The sequence below is a fragment of the Hakea prostrata genome, chromosome 3 (assembly GCF_041222555.1).
Source record: "Hakea prostrata isolate BN-2017 chromosome 3, UWA_Hpros_2, whole genome shotgun sequence".
NCBI lineage: Eukaryota > Viridiplantae > Streptophyta > Magnoliopsida > Proteales > Proteaceae > Hakea > Hakea prostrata.
In genome coordinates this window covers 19,437,807-19,452,730 of record NC_142602.1, presented here as the reverse complement: position 1 = coordinate 19,452,730, position 14,924 = coordinate 19,437,807, and the positions used below count along the sequence as shown (strand labels likewise).

General features: G+C 39.8%; 1 protein-coding gene across 1 annotated transcript; it reads right to left on the bottom strand.

Annotated features, from left to right (window-relative positions):
* Nucleotides 1-10,666: 10,666 nt before the first annotated feature.
* On the bottom strand, nt 10,667-12,404 carry LOC149021417 (L-ascorbate oxidase homolog). The gene is made up of 2 exons (XM_089147117.1): nt 12,157-12,404; nt 10,667-12,077 (listed from the first exon to the last, which is right to left on the bottom strand). Exons 1-2 carry the CDS (start codon nt 12,402-12,404, stop codon nt 10,667-10,669), a joined length of 1,659 nt encoding a protein of 552 aa, XP_089003243.1.
* Nucleotides 12,405-14,924: the final 2,520 nt, after the last annotated feature.

Here is a 14,924-nt window from a genome sequence, read left to right as displayed (position 1 = left end):
AAAAGTCACGGCAACAAACAAAAACTATCATGCAGAAAACTCCAATTGCCCCATCTAGTAATTAAATTCTTCTCGAAAACAACACAAACTCCTTATAATCTGTTGATTTAGAGTCTAAGGAGTAAAAACGATGATTACCTAGGTATAGCAACCTTTTTGTTTTTTTTTGGGAGAAAGGTGCATTTATTTAAAAGAAAATCCTTCATTTTCTATGGGTTGTTTAGGATTGAAGAGTGCTGAAGCACGGATTGTGGAGTTTATTGTGTGAAAAGGTAAGGAAACCATCTCTCTTCATTTTCTATGAGTTGTTTAGGTTGGTGGTTAGCATTTATGTAGGAGAATGTTGGTAGGAGAGTAAATGCTTGCTATTGAGTGTTGGTTGAAACTTCCTTTTATGCCTCTTAGTCTTTTGAGTGTTGGTTGGTCTCATTTAACCCATTTGAGATCGATTGAACCTCTTTGGGATGCCTGCGGGTGAATCTTAGATAACCAAATTAGGGCTTTTTGGATTAGGACTAATTGGGATGATTGAAAGGTGTTTTGGGAGAATACTACTGTTCCAATTGAAGTCCCAAAAATCCCAATTGATTTGATTTTGAAATGATCTCAAACTAGGGTTTTGGTCGCAGCCCTGGGGGGAGGGGGGGGGGCAATGGGGGGTGGGGAGACCAAGCGTGGTCAATTTGCCCTGGTAGGCTTGACTTGCCGCCCTTGTTCAGATGTACAGGTTTTGATATGTTTAATGCTTGGTTGATTTCTGACTAATACCTAGTTTAGTTTTTATGTTTTCTAGGGTTATTGTGGTTTGTTATACTCTTGATTTGTGGGTTTCTTGGGCGTTTGGAGATCATTATTGTCATAGGTGAGGAATACACTATCATATATTGTATATTTAGTTTGATTCTAGTTCTTACGATTGCAAATGTTATTTTTATATTCTTATGAATTGTTGTGGGACTTTGCATGGAAATAAGGTAAATTGATGTTTTATACTTATGCTATTATTTAACTCACTCAAACTATGTTGAAATTGTGATATGTGATGGAGTTGGATGGTATATATATATATATATATACCAACCCAAGGTTGTTGGTTCACCCATTACCCCTGGTGTTTATGCACCCACATAGACTCACTAGGTGCATGGTCAGTAAGTGTTTAGACGCATTTGATTAGTAAACCCGATTGAGTGCTACTACCCTTTTGGCAGGGGTATTGAAGCCGACCGTGATAGCAGTGGTTGGGGTCTGTGAGCATTATATAGGCCCATTGTTATCATGTAGTAGTTAAGTTGCATATGTTAGGGTTGGGCTTATAGGGCGTCCAAAAGATGGCTTGAGTGCCGTGATGAGACATAGATGCATCCGCCCCAACATATGTGGATGACCATAGGGTTAAGGAATGGTAGTTCAAAAGATGGCTTGATTGTCATGAGGAGTAGCATTCTTAGGTGGAGAAGGATAAGCGGGCCAAAAGGGCACTAGGCATAAGGGATGATATCCGAATCACATGAAACATAGTTGATCTTGCATTTGGGCTAGACTTATCCCTAACACTCCAATTCTCGGACCAAATGGTGTTGGTGAGAGAGTCGTGACCTGATCCCTAGCCACGATATGATGTGACCAAACCCCTTTTGCTGTGGAGAACCCAAAAGACGGCTTGAGTGTCATGAAGGAGAGTGATGAGACTACCTAGAGGAGGCTGGTGTTGTAATTTAATGTCTATCTACCATGGAGAATATATTTGTTAGAGTCTAGGATCATGCTTGCATATTCATTTATTATCTCATTATAATTAAATTGCATATGAATGTGTGATGTATGATTATGTTGACCTCATTGAGTTCTTTAGAATTCACTCTCATCTATATATTCTTTTAGATTTTGTTACAAGTTATGAGGACACCATTTACTTGGAGAGTTCACCGTTGGTGAAATCCTACAAGGGACCCATGAGTGAGGGCACTAAGTTACACGGAGAGTCATGTCCTTACTCAGATTGTGCCTATGAAGTCCAACTCTTTTGAAGCCATGGAGATACCTTATGAGAAGGTAGTTGCCTTAGTTGCGATAACTTATGTTCTTTATTTATTTGTTAGGAGGGGCACTACTTATACTCTTGATTCTCTTCGAGAACAATTAGACTTCCGCTATTAAATAATTTTCCTTCTTTAAACTCTGATTATAATCTTGATTCTTGAGTAACTTTGAGTAATGATGAGGATAACTAATAACATTTGATACTTTATTTCCCTTTTAAACTCTTGGATTATGCTATATTGAATTATATGGTTATGGATTGGTAGTGAACCTAATCCTGCAATGTTATCACCCCCACGGGTATTCAGGTATGTCCAAAACTGGTGGGTGGGGGTGTGAAGAACCATTCTCAAATTGACCAAGAGCTAGAAAACTCAAGTTGGAGGCCACCACTTAGAATAAATATGTTAGTCTCATAGGAAAAACCATAATTAATAGGAACAATTCCCTCTCTATGGGATGTAATCTTGTTACAATGTTGTGGAATAGTCTGATCTAGGAATTCTTGTACACTTGTCTAGTTATTATTGGGATTCAACTCTCTTCTAATTTATATATGCACCTGCTTGGACATTGATGTTGGCACACTCATTAGAATGTGTTCCTATCTAAGGGGGGGGGGGCAAATTTGATTGAGGCTCGTAGGAGAGGAGGAGGGGTGGACCAAGAGTTTTCAGAGAAGAAATCTGAAAGGAAAGTGAGCTTAGGTATACATGAAGAGTAGACTTGACAAGGATCCCAAGGGGTTGTAGAGGATGCCCGAAGGGTGCCAGGGATCAAGCAAAAAGAAGGTGAAGGCCCCATCAGCAATATGGGTAGAAATGCAAGGGAGGGCTAGGGGCCTAAGGAGGAGGAGTTTCTTCCAAACCCTTGAGGGATTGGAGGGAGGGAGATAGTCTAGATGGAGTCAGCTTGCATCAAGTGGGAATAAACCCAATTGACCCATAATGAGTCATGCTTGATGGATATTTTCCAAAAGAGTCTCAGAAGGCAAGCACGATTGACCCTTTGTAGCTAAATTACTAACTAATACAATCAAGGTCTCCCAAGAATTTGGTAAGGAAGTCAATAGCAACAAAGCTTAAAACTCATCTTCAAGCTTCAACTTTATTGTGTTCAACTGATTCACTATGTTTTGATATTCATTCAAGTGCTTAGTAATTGAAGTATTTTCTTTTAGATTCATATTTACGAGATTCTTCATCAAACAAGCTTTATTCCCTGTTGTTTCCTCTTATAAAGACTCTCTAATTTCTTCCAAAAGTCTTCCGGCCACGATTTGATTTGCAATATGATGGAAAACACTAACGTCCAACCACTTTTGAATCGTGCCAACAAGTTTCCAATTTAATTTTGTCCACTCAGTCCTCAAACATATTAGGTGGTCGATTAATATCAACCTCAATAGGTTCATATTAGTTTCTATAAAATAAGAGATCTTCCATCATAGGCTTCCAAATCAACTAGCTTGACCCATTAAGCTAATCATTGTACTAGAGGTACCGTCCATTTTAATTTACATAATACCGACAACTATAAACAAGGCCTTGACCACTTTTTTTGGGGGCCAAATAGAATACCATTGTAAATTAAAGCAACAAAAGTTGCAATAGATCAAACCAAATACACAATAATTTTTTTATGTTAAAAAACCTGTAAGGGAAAAAACCACGGGGTTGTTTTCAGAGTTCACCCAAACTTCTGCTATCACAAAAACAATAATGGGTACACAAAGCAATATATTTTCTAGATAACACTAGAGAAACAAAAAGTCACAAACACATTATAACAAATGGAAATCAAGATAGCATGGAGGAAAACTTAATGAAATGGCTTTCTGTGAACTGTGGTAGAATAAAAGTATGACCATTGTGATATGAAGAGCTAGGTCTCACGACCATTCCTTTCAAATTTCACCTCACATTGATGACATCTCACCATCGGATTCAACGAAGAAGTCCAAGAAAACCTCTCTTTTTCTCTCTCTCTTTCTTCTTTTTTCATTTGTGCGGCAAGCTATCTCTCATTTCAAAAATTGAATGGTGAAAACCCTATTGTTTCTTTTTTACTTTTTAAAAAAGCATATAGGCCCCACATGGTCACATGGGCCACCAAACCCAATAAAGACTTTAACTTGAAAGAGGAAAAGTTGGCATGTATACTGCTTAGTTTGCACATTAGTGTACAATGAATGAAGTCTAGACCCTCTCCATCTAGCCTACCTCTCAACTTACATGAGTGTGGGACTCACATTGTGCCTGACGCGGGTAGACCGGTCACTGTGGGTCCCACTACCTCATGTGTGTGTGGGTAGATGGGTGGAGGGGTAGACTGGGTGGAGAGGGTCTCCACTAACAATGAATGGGAATAGAATCCATAGCCTCTAATTGGGAGTACTTTTGGTTGAGGATGGTTCACTATAGATTCATTTGCCATTGGTTCATGTGATAGAAGTGATTGTTGGGCTAGTGTCTCGAAACGGGTTGTTGGGTTGTCTAATTTGATTTGGATTTTTTTATTTGCCAAACATCATAGAAATAGAGCTAGAGTCTCTAACACCAATAACATCCAATCCCCTATTCACAATACACAAAAGTTGGGGAACAATGTCAACTGACCACGGTATAAGGGGATTGGTAAAACTAAAGGCAACATAAAAGAGCTAGATACTATTGTAATGCTGGCCTTGCGCTCAAAAACTCCATGATGAATAGCCATAGAACGGCCTTTTATGACTACATGCAACACTCTCGATACATAGGTAGTTCCTAACTGGTGTAGGCTACAACTACCATGCTCCACATGACAAAAAGCCCATAAACGTTGGTTCTATTGATTATCACATACCCCTGTGTTATATACATTGTGGTTTAAACCATTAAATTGGTATGAATCATTCATTTGAGAACATTTGGCTATACTCGGTTTGAAGGGTTCTTTTAGTACTTCTCGGCATGCCACTTCTCGGAATAATGCTGGCTTTGAAGAACATCTTTCAGTGAATGCCACGTGGTTTTGGGACTTCTCGGATAATACCTTACCAGGCACCCGGGATGCTACTTCTCTGCAAAAGTAACATTGTAAGGGGATTCGGCTCATCTTTATCCAAATGTCAATCAAGGCATTAAATTCAATATTAAATGATTTGAGATGTATTAAATGCTTAGAACTCATCAGGAAGCCTCTCATTTGTTCAAGCTTTTTTGAGTGTTTTTCCTTAATGTTTTGTCTGTTGGATTAAAGGATAGCTACCACATCTAAGCCCACGTGACTCTGAGCTCCTGATCAGTTTGGGATAAGGTGCAGCTGGCTTGAAGCTTCTCTAGAAAGATTGAGCTCTTAACTTGGTGATTAAGTAATCCATCATGCGTAATCTCAACCCTTCATCCTGATGTGGAAGATTGGACGGTTACATTGCATCCTTACAAAATCAGAGGTATGAAATTGATATATAAGCGATACACTTAGCACAAATGAGTGTAAACCCAGTTACAATAAATCTAACATTTATTCTCTTGCAAATTCCAAAGAAGACATTCCTCCTTGGAGCATTTACTCAATACGAGGATTTGTGTTTTCTTAAATCTGACTTAATCACTAGAGGTGGCTTCCCATCCACAAAGGTGACCCACTCTCACTTTCCTTGATCTCCAGGAACTTGGCCTTGACTAGGAGGGAACCAAATTGCGAACAGGCAGATTTTGGAACAACACCTTGGAATCCACAAAGTTTTCTTATTAGTGTTATCACATGTAATATCACTGAAGGAACTATCCACCTGCTGGGGTGAAAGACTATTTTCCAAGATATTTGGTTGGTGATCAAAATTCAAGTTAATAAACAAAAATTAATGGTGGACATTAGGGATTGAGGAGAGCACTCTCTAGAGGCAAAGACCTTGTTTCTATACTCCCATATATCATAACAAGATACAATAATAAAAGAGGAAAAACCAAGTGTTGAGTCTGGGATCAGATTTAAAGTGATTAAAGAGGGATAGACGAAATTCTAGGATTGATGAGGAGTAAATCTTAAAAGAGTCTCCCAAGGGACAACAACACCAGATGTGATTAGACTAGTTGCAGGAGAGGAACATGTTTAGATTTGACACACGAAGAGCAGAGAGGACATAAATTAGATGAATGAGACCAAGAGGCCATGAAGGGGTTAACATAAAGACCTGAATTTAGTAGAGACAACGCCTGAAGAGGAGGTCTTGAAGATCCATTTGGGTTCAGAATTAGAAATAGTAATTTGTGCAACAACTTCTAAGAAATGAAGAGGTAAAGAAGCAAGAGAAGGGTTGCTTAGATTCCAATGTCCATCCATAACAAGATCAACAACATATTAATTGGTGAAATGAATACCTGGATTTAGAGATCAAAGGTAGGGGTGTCAATTTGCAACTCAAACCGAAGCCCGTTATAGCCCAAATTGGTCCAAAATCTTAATGGGCTATGTTTGGGCTGAGGGGCACAACCAAAATGATTTCAGACTGGTTCGGGCCTACCCGTATGCGGCCCATTAGACAAAACATAATGGCCCAAACAAGCCCGAAACCAAACCATATTGGATTTCAACCCGTTAGAAGTGTTTTCTATAACATGTTTTTAGACTAAATGTTTTTATGATGACACATGCATTGACATATATTTTAAAAGAGACTAAAGATTTAATTTTGAAAACTATGCATGTTTTCTTTTTGGGATGTAGCATGATTGTTTTATAATATTCACTAAGCTATTGTAGCTCATACGCCATTACCATGTACTGACAGACAATCGAAGGACCAGGGTAAAGGCATAGCAATCCAAGAGCAAGATTGAGGCACAAGTGTCTTTTTGGTTATACTAGCTATTTTAGTTCATAATGGACAATTATATTAAATATTTTAAGGGTTAGTATATGACAGTAAATATTCAGTTTAGTAGCTGATTTAGATTTGGATGTTGGATGATTGTACTTATTAGCAAACATAATTAGAGTATGTAGTTGCGATTTGATGATCTATTTTGTATATTTTTCCTCTCTTGATAAATTAACGTCTGTTGTCATACCATAATATTTTAAATTTGTTATTAAGAAAGAATTGTTAAAGAGAAATAACTATCATGCCCCCCCGGGGGGGTTTGTTTTCGTCGCCAATATCTTGTAGGGAAGGATTGTTGGTATTTTAGTGTAATTCAGAGCGGATCGTTTCACGGTTGGGTCATAGGATAGGGTTTCCATGGTATCGTGCTTAACCTTGGTCACGGGTCCCACCTGAACTTGGTAAGTGGGGGCATGACATGAAATTTGAAACCATTGAAATTAATTGGTTGGCAGATTAAAATATCTTGAAAGGGGCTCACCATGTCACCATTGCTCCTATTGCATTCAAAATTGGCCTTCTAAGGATTATGTTATATACAGACAAGCTTTTGACCACAAGAAAGGTTGACATCATAGTCATGGTTTGTGGTACCATTCCCATGGTCAAAGTTAATTCTATTGTTCCTTCAATGGAGCATGATTCTCCCAAAAACCTGAACAATCTTGTTCCACAGGGCTTAAGCTTCATGGAATCAATTTTTAACTTTTGAAATGCTTCATATGACAAAATATCATCTAATAAGCCTTGTCATCTCCTTCGTTCTTTTTGGTCGTTTAACAAATTACTAAGATTACATTAAATTTACAAACTGGGCGTGTGCTCTGGATCTAGATATGGAGTTCCTTTTGACAATTCCAAGTATAGTTAAAATTGGAGTTTCCCTACGTGGTTCTGCTTGGTTCGTTTGACCATTTGTTTGCCCCTCTATTTTTTTCCTCCTCCTCTTTCTTGCCTCTATTGATGCCTTCTTGGTGTTGGATCTCTATTCTATCATTGATCTCCAATCCTCCATTGAACGTATTGATTTAAATGTCCTTGGTCAATCAGACGTTCAATTTCATTCTTCAGTACCCTACATTCGTCTGTGTCATGGCCATGATCGTGATGAAAATGGAAATACTTGTTAGGATCTTTGTCTTTTGCCCTTACGACCATCGGATCTGTCTGCCTAAGAAATCCTTGGTTCTGAATTTACATCAGTATGTCTAACCTCCTGGTGTTTAACAATGTATAGTGGTCTTGATCATGTGTTGTTCACGCCAACCTGTTCTTCCTTCTTATCTGTCTCTGTGCTTGTCATCCCCCTATCTCTCTTGTCAAATTGTGTGACTACATTGTCTCTTTTCTTGTCCAATCCTCCTTCAACTTCTTTTCAGGCCTGGAGTATTTCCCTCATGTTGGCGCATTGATGACAGCGATCAGTCAATTCTGCCATGTCCTTCGGTCTATCTAGAATCAAAGACTCCAGGAGACACTCATTTGTGATACCTCCTTACATAACATTGGATGCCACTGCCTCATGTAGATCCTTGATTACAATAGATTCTTGATTGAACCTTTTTATATAGCTTCGAACCGATTCTCCTTGTCTTTGCTGAATTGCCACCAGGTTGTCTGCAGTCTTCCTACTTTTATGATACTCTGGAATCTTGCTGAGACAAATGCTTTAGCTAATTCTTGGAAGCTCCAAATTGAGTTTGATTTCAGACCAAAGAACCAAGTTGTCACTGGACCTTTAAAGGAAGCAAGAAACAACCTACACTTTAGGGCATTTGACTCTCTTGCTAACATCATTGCTGAAATGAAGTGCCCTAGATGTTCCAATGGGTCCGAGTTTTCCTCATACATGGAGAACGTTGGAAGTTTGAAACCTTGAGGGAAGGGTGTTTCCATTATCTCTTTTGAGAAGGGATGTTGGTCTACTGACATACGTCATCACCTCTTTCTTGATCAACCTCTCAATTCTATCACCCAAGATTTTGAACCTCCTCTTTGTGGCGAACACTGGTTGACTGGCCAGTGAGATTGCTCTTCTTTACTTTCGATCACTCCTGCTGCCTGGAGTTATGGATTCAGTGCCTCTGTTCTCGGTCGTCTTCCTAGTCCTTTGAGTCGAGACTCGATCTCCAACACCTTGCTTGGGGGGGGACATCGCCATTTGTTGGGGACCATGATTCTATCTTTGACCTTCTTGATTTGAATTTACCCCTAGGACCCATCTTTTTGTTTCATGCATCTGAGGAAGCCTGCTTTGAGCCACTTCTACTCGAGAAGGATAATCTTGATTATTAATCCCCTCAATCGCAGATGTAACCCCAATTTGACGAATATAGGACCTAAACAAGTCTTGAGCTTGCAAAATTTGGTGTTGCGTGCTTGGGAGTTTTGCAAGGACCAACTGTGGATCAAGAACTTGTGGGTGAACTTTAGTTGTTGCTTCTTGGAGATGATCTTTGGGATGGGGATGAGTTTCTTGAACTCCCTTTGATGAAACATTCTCCTGTGCTTTATGTTTCTGCCGAGATGTCACCAGTGGTACTTGAGGGGAAAACATTACGTCTTTCTTGCTTTTCTTGATATTTCTGGTGTGTAATTCCCTCAGGCTTGCCTCTAGAGCTTTGGTTGGCAGTGGATTTTCTTGATCCTCGCTTGATAAGCCATGACCTATTTACGATTCCCATAGATGACATAAAAAATGTTGGTGTGAAACCTTCCACCAAGTGATTTGGTCTATACTCAAGTTTCTGAATTCACTGAACCAGAGTGGCCTCAAGATCTGCCTTTGAATTGTGATACTCCTGCAATCACTCAACATAAACGTTAAATGTTGGCCGATCAATGTGATTGACGATCAAGTCAGTGGGCAAGCAATGGAGGTTCAACAAAGGTTATAGAAATATCTAGCAAAAGACCATGGAGAGATTTGGAAGACTATGCTTAGACCAAGGATATCGATACTCGGTGTTTATGAGCGTCTTACCTCTGTTTCACTGCTTATTCTATTCATATTGTTCTGCGCATGCACTTGTTGTGTTCGCACCATCGAATTCCCTTTATGGTATTTGCGGCTTAAATTAATTGTTCATTTGATCATCAAGTCATTGTTATCCTGTAGTTGAATCGTTGGTCGAGCCGGTCTGAATCGGCGGTTGAATGGTTTTTCCATTACACTACCAAAATTTAAAATTTCCCTGCAGCATCATTGTATCCTTAACTTACGTTTCCATGTAGACCTCTTTCTTATGAAGCTATATTAGCATCAAATTGATTTTCGTAATACATTGCACATCTGAGGGATACACTCGGAGTCCACCAACCATGAGCTGGATTTCCTCTCATTAAGTTCAATTCATGAAGGCTACAAGTTTTTAACACCCCTTCTATTTTCTTCTCAAGTGAAACCAGGAAAATTTTTCTTTTAGTTTGCGTTCGATCTTTTGAATGTTGCAGGCGAATTAATTTCTGCTTTTGGGAAAAAATTATCAATAGTAATTTCACTCAATAATTAACAAATCAACAAAAGAAATTTTTTTAATACTTAAATAAATATTTTATTAGAAAAAAAATGAAAGAACATGACTACTCATCTCTGGTATTATCATGGAGAGTACAACAAATACTTGATAATTATAGTTGTAAAATTTAAACTCTCCAAGCATCCCCTTCCTTATTCTTACTAGCTATGCTTTCCAAATGGAAGAACTAAATAAATAAAGAAAAGAAAAGAAAAAAAAGAAAAAGAAAAAAATCTTAGGCACCAATGGAGTATGGAGGTGGCTTGGGCAAGTCCTTGACAACACCGCAAAGCAGTGCTTCGTCTGGAAGGTTGTATTCATCCCTAAGGGAACGTCCAGGAGACAGGGTGCTGAAGTAGAGCTGTTGTCCAAGGTAGTTCCTCTCGGTCATGGTTGATCTCAGGTTCCACATACCAGCATTGTCCATGGTAAGCATGATTGCTGCCCAACCGTTAGGGAAGATGGGAACGGTGTTGCGGCTCACAGCATCGAGCAAGTTGTAGTTCTTCCTCTTTGATGGATCCCATTTACCATTTTCGATTGCTACAGCGAAGAATGAGTAACCGTCCAAGTGATATGTCTGGATACCCTTCTCGTGGTTTTCGAGGATGATTTCGACGTAGTTACGGAAAGTGGTGTTGACGACGCTGGGTGCCATCTTGATCTTGGTGGCGATGTCTGCACCTGGCTCATCCTTCACTAGATCGTATTCGAACACCTTGTCGGCGACACCATAGTACTCAGCGAGCTTCATTGGGGTTTCTGGGTCGACGTGAGAGATGCCGTTGATGGCGTGGCGGAGCTTGGCATCGTCGAAGACAGCGGTGTTGGCTAGCTTGATTGTGCGAGTGATGTTGATTTTACCGTAGTGGTATGAGCCTTGTGGGTTGGGACGGGCAGCACTGGCGGTGAGATTCCATCGGAAGGTGCGGAACTGATTGAGAGACCAAGCCCAGCCAACGGGTGCTTTTGGCAGCTCGGAGGCGGCGGGTTTGTTGCTGCCCTCGTAGCGGATGAGTCCGGTGGCGGTGTGATTGTACTGGGTGAAGCGGGTTGAAGCCACCATCACGTAGTCTCTGGGTTCTTTGTCTGCTGTTATCAAGACGGCGTAACACTGTCCAACGTGCACGTCAAGGGACTCGTACACATTCTGAACTACGTGGGAACCCTCAACCTCAACCAATTTCAGGTCGTGACCTTGGATTCTGAAGTTAAGAGAGTTTTTGATGCCAACATTGCAGACTCTGTACCTGTAGGTTTTGTCGGGCTTCATGGTGAAGAGAGGAGCTTTCTCATCGGCGTTGTTCTTGCCGTTAATGACAACACCGGCGGGTTTGCCGACGGTTCGTCCACCGTCAAGAATTTCCTTGAGGTCTTTGTGGCTCTTGGTGTACCAGTCGCCAATCAAGACGGTGAACTCATCTTCTGGGGTGGCGTAAGGAACAGGGATGAGATCACGGCTGTGGACATGGAGGCCTCCATAGCCACCGGCAGCCCTTTGCATTCCCAAGCTTGGATAGTAGAAGTAGCTGCCGATCTGATCCTTAACCTGAAATTTGAATGTGTAGTTGGTTCCTGGTTGGATTGGGCAGTTAGTTCCAGGCAATCCTTCCTGCCATGAGTTCTTCCTTTGCTGGATACCGTACCTGTGTATCAAAAAACAGAGATCGATTAAGCCCCTCTGATCACTTAATTCAGCTCGAAACTAGAAATTAAGTTACGTACCAGTGGAAGAGGAGTGGCTCGTCGAGGTTATTGAAGACATTAACGACGAGATTGTTGTTGGAAGTGGAGTTGATGGCGGGACCAGGGAACTCGTCATTGATCGCAATAACCTTCTGCTCCACGCCCAGAGGGGACATGGTTTTGTAGCTCACCTTCCATGTGAAGAAGAGGTAGGGATCCTCAGCGCAGACCATTGCAACTGCCGAAAGGCAGCACAACAACGCTAACACAGATCTTCCCACCGCCATTTTTGTCTTTGTTCGATCTTCCGTTGGGATAGGAACACACGCCAAAGGACAAACTAACAAGCCTTTTGTAACCAGCTCCTTGCTTTGTTTGCTCTCAGATTGAAAGAAAGGGAAACGCTGAAGAAATTTAACGAGAAGCCATGTTAGGAAGTAAACTATTGAGGAGGAGAGAGATGTATATATATATATATCCTCGTATGAAACTGATGCTCTTGTTGTCTTCTCTCGCTCACTGAGTTGGAATGTCTCCCAAACTTCTCCTTTTATACCAGTTGGGCATTGTCTGAAGACGAAGGACATCCACTGGTTTGATACCGAAAACTTCTCCAATCTCCACTAACACTCCTTCGCTCGTTTCCCTTGCTTTGCGCTCTTTCTTACATTTGCGGAACAACACCAAAACCTTCGTTCTTGGTCGTCCCCTGTTTTCCCATCTTAAGACAATTCTGTTTCTCATCCTATTTTTAGCAGAGGTATCCTGTCATCTTCCATTTCTGAAGCATGGTGCCGTTCAACAGTTCAACAGTCTCTCCGTCTTTCGATTCTGAACATGAAAAGAAAAAACGATTAAAAGGTCATGGATTGTCGTGACCGAGTAATTCTTGGTGTTTTTTGCCGCTGGATTACTTTCTTTTAAAAAACTACTTGCCACGTGTCAAATGAGAAGCATTTCAATCCGATTTGTCTCTGTGAATGTACTGTTAGAAAACGCGCTCTGACTTGTATGCCGCGCATTTAATGTGCAACATGTGCAGCGCACGGCCGAGATTGAAATCTTGACCGTCCGCCTCGACACTGAGACGGATAGTCAAGATTTCAATCTCGGCCGTGCGCTGCACATGCTGCGCATTAAATGCGTAGCACTGAAGCACAAGAAAATGGTACTTCAAAATGTACCCTATTCAAAAAAATTTACCGAGAGAATGGAAAGGCTATCGTTCAGCACGTGGCTTAAATGATGGACAGAAGAAAAGCATATAGCAAAAACATATAAAGTTGTTAATGCAGACTTGGTTGAGGGGCAAATTTAAAATGGAAAGGCCGTGGATTCCAGTATTAAAAAAATATTAGTACCAAAAAAAAAAAAACATATAGAGTTTTTTTTTTTTTTTTTTTTTTTTTTTCATTTTGCTCATTTAAGTTTGGTTCAAATTCTTGTGCTTACTTTAGTGGTAAATATTTAAGTTGGTTTGCCCAATGGACAGGTAATGAAATAGTTAAAAATTTCACTTTTCAGTGCAAAAGTTGTGGTTCAATCCTTGACAGCGGTATACGTAATATCATCATATCCCCAATTTTTCTATATATAAAGAGCGCCTTTGTACTAAAAAATAAATTTTCAATTGGCCTAATTTTGTGTAAAGGGGAGAAACGGAAATATAATTTTTTTCAACTTACAATACTTCATTTAATTTTTTTCAACTTACAATACTTCATTTAATTTTTTTCAAATTTATAGAAGAATTCCCTATTCAATCGATTCACCTGAATAAGAAGAGCATAACCACATAAATCACATTTCGTGTTGGACTAACATCTCATAACTCTATGGTTATCCACATATGCATAGGTAGATGCCCTTGTGGCTTCCATATGAAAATTACACATCATACTGAAAGCACCACGAGCCCAATTTTTTCATTTTGTTCATTTAAGTTTGGCTCAAATTTTGGTTTACTCACTTAAGTGACAAATGTTTTAGTTGGTTTGCTAATGAAGAGTTAGTGGAATAGTTGAAAATATCATTATCCAGTGGAAAAGTTGTGGGTTCAACTCTTGACAGCAGTATATATAATATCATCATCCCCAAAATGATTTTCCTATAATATAATAGTTTGAATATGTAATGTCCACTTTGTCCTTCATTAAAATTAAGAAATCAAAAGCGATACTACTTTATTTTTAAAAAATGCATGTTCACCCCTAAAAATATTTCACTTGGCCTAATTTTGTGTGAAGGGGGAGAAAGTAGTTTCCAAATTTGAGTTGAATTCTATCTTCCCTCCTTTTTTTTTTAGAGTAAAGCGATTATTTTCTCAATTAATTAGGGTATCGAAGGGGGGGGGAGAGGGGGGGTGGGGTTTTTGGTTTTTTTTTGATGGGGGCTCCCACGGACCGGGGAGGGGGGGGCTTGTAATTGCAAGTAGGTGGACGATTTGCAAAATCGGGGATCAGTAATAAACAAGAGGGGCAGAATATCCCTATATAATATCATCATCCTCAATTTTCCTAAATATAAAAAGCGCCTTCGTACCAAAAAAATATAAAAATATTTCACTTGGCCTAATTTTTGGGGGGGGGGGGGGGGGGGGATATAATTTCTTTTCAATTTATAACAATTCATTTATTTTTTTTTTTCAAATTTATAGAAGAATTCCTATTCAATCGATTCACCTGAATAATAAGAGCATCACCACCTCCCAGTTCTGACTTCCACCGCCAACCAAAAATCAAAGAAGACGACCACCAACTCCCTTCACCTCTCATCTCTCCCTCTAGCTAGGGAGTTTATCCAAGATG

Excerpts from the sequence above, each read along its gene's own strand:
- LOC149021417 (XM_089147117.1), bottom strand. The coding sequence starts at position 12,404 with ATGGCGGTGGGAAGATCTGTGTTAGCGTTGTTGTGCTGCCTTTCGGCA. Across the intron at positions 12,078-12,156 it reads GAGCCACTCCTCTTCCACTG|GTACGGTATCCAGCAAAGGA; the intron begins GTACGTAACTTA and ends TTTGATACACAG.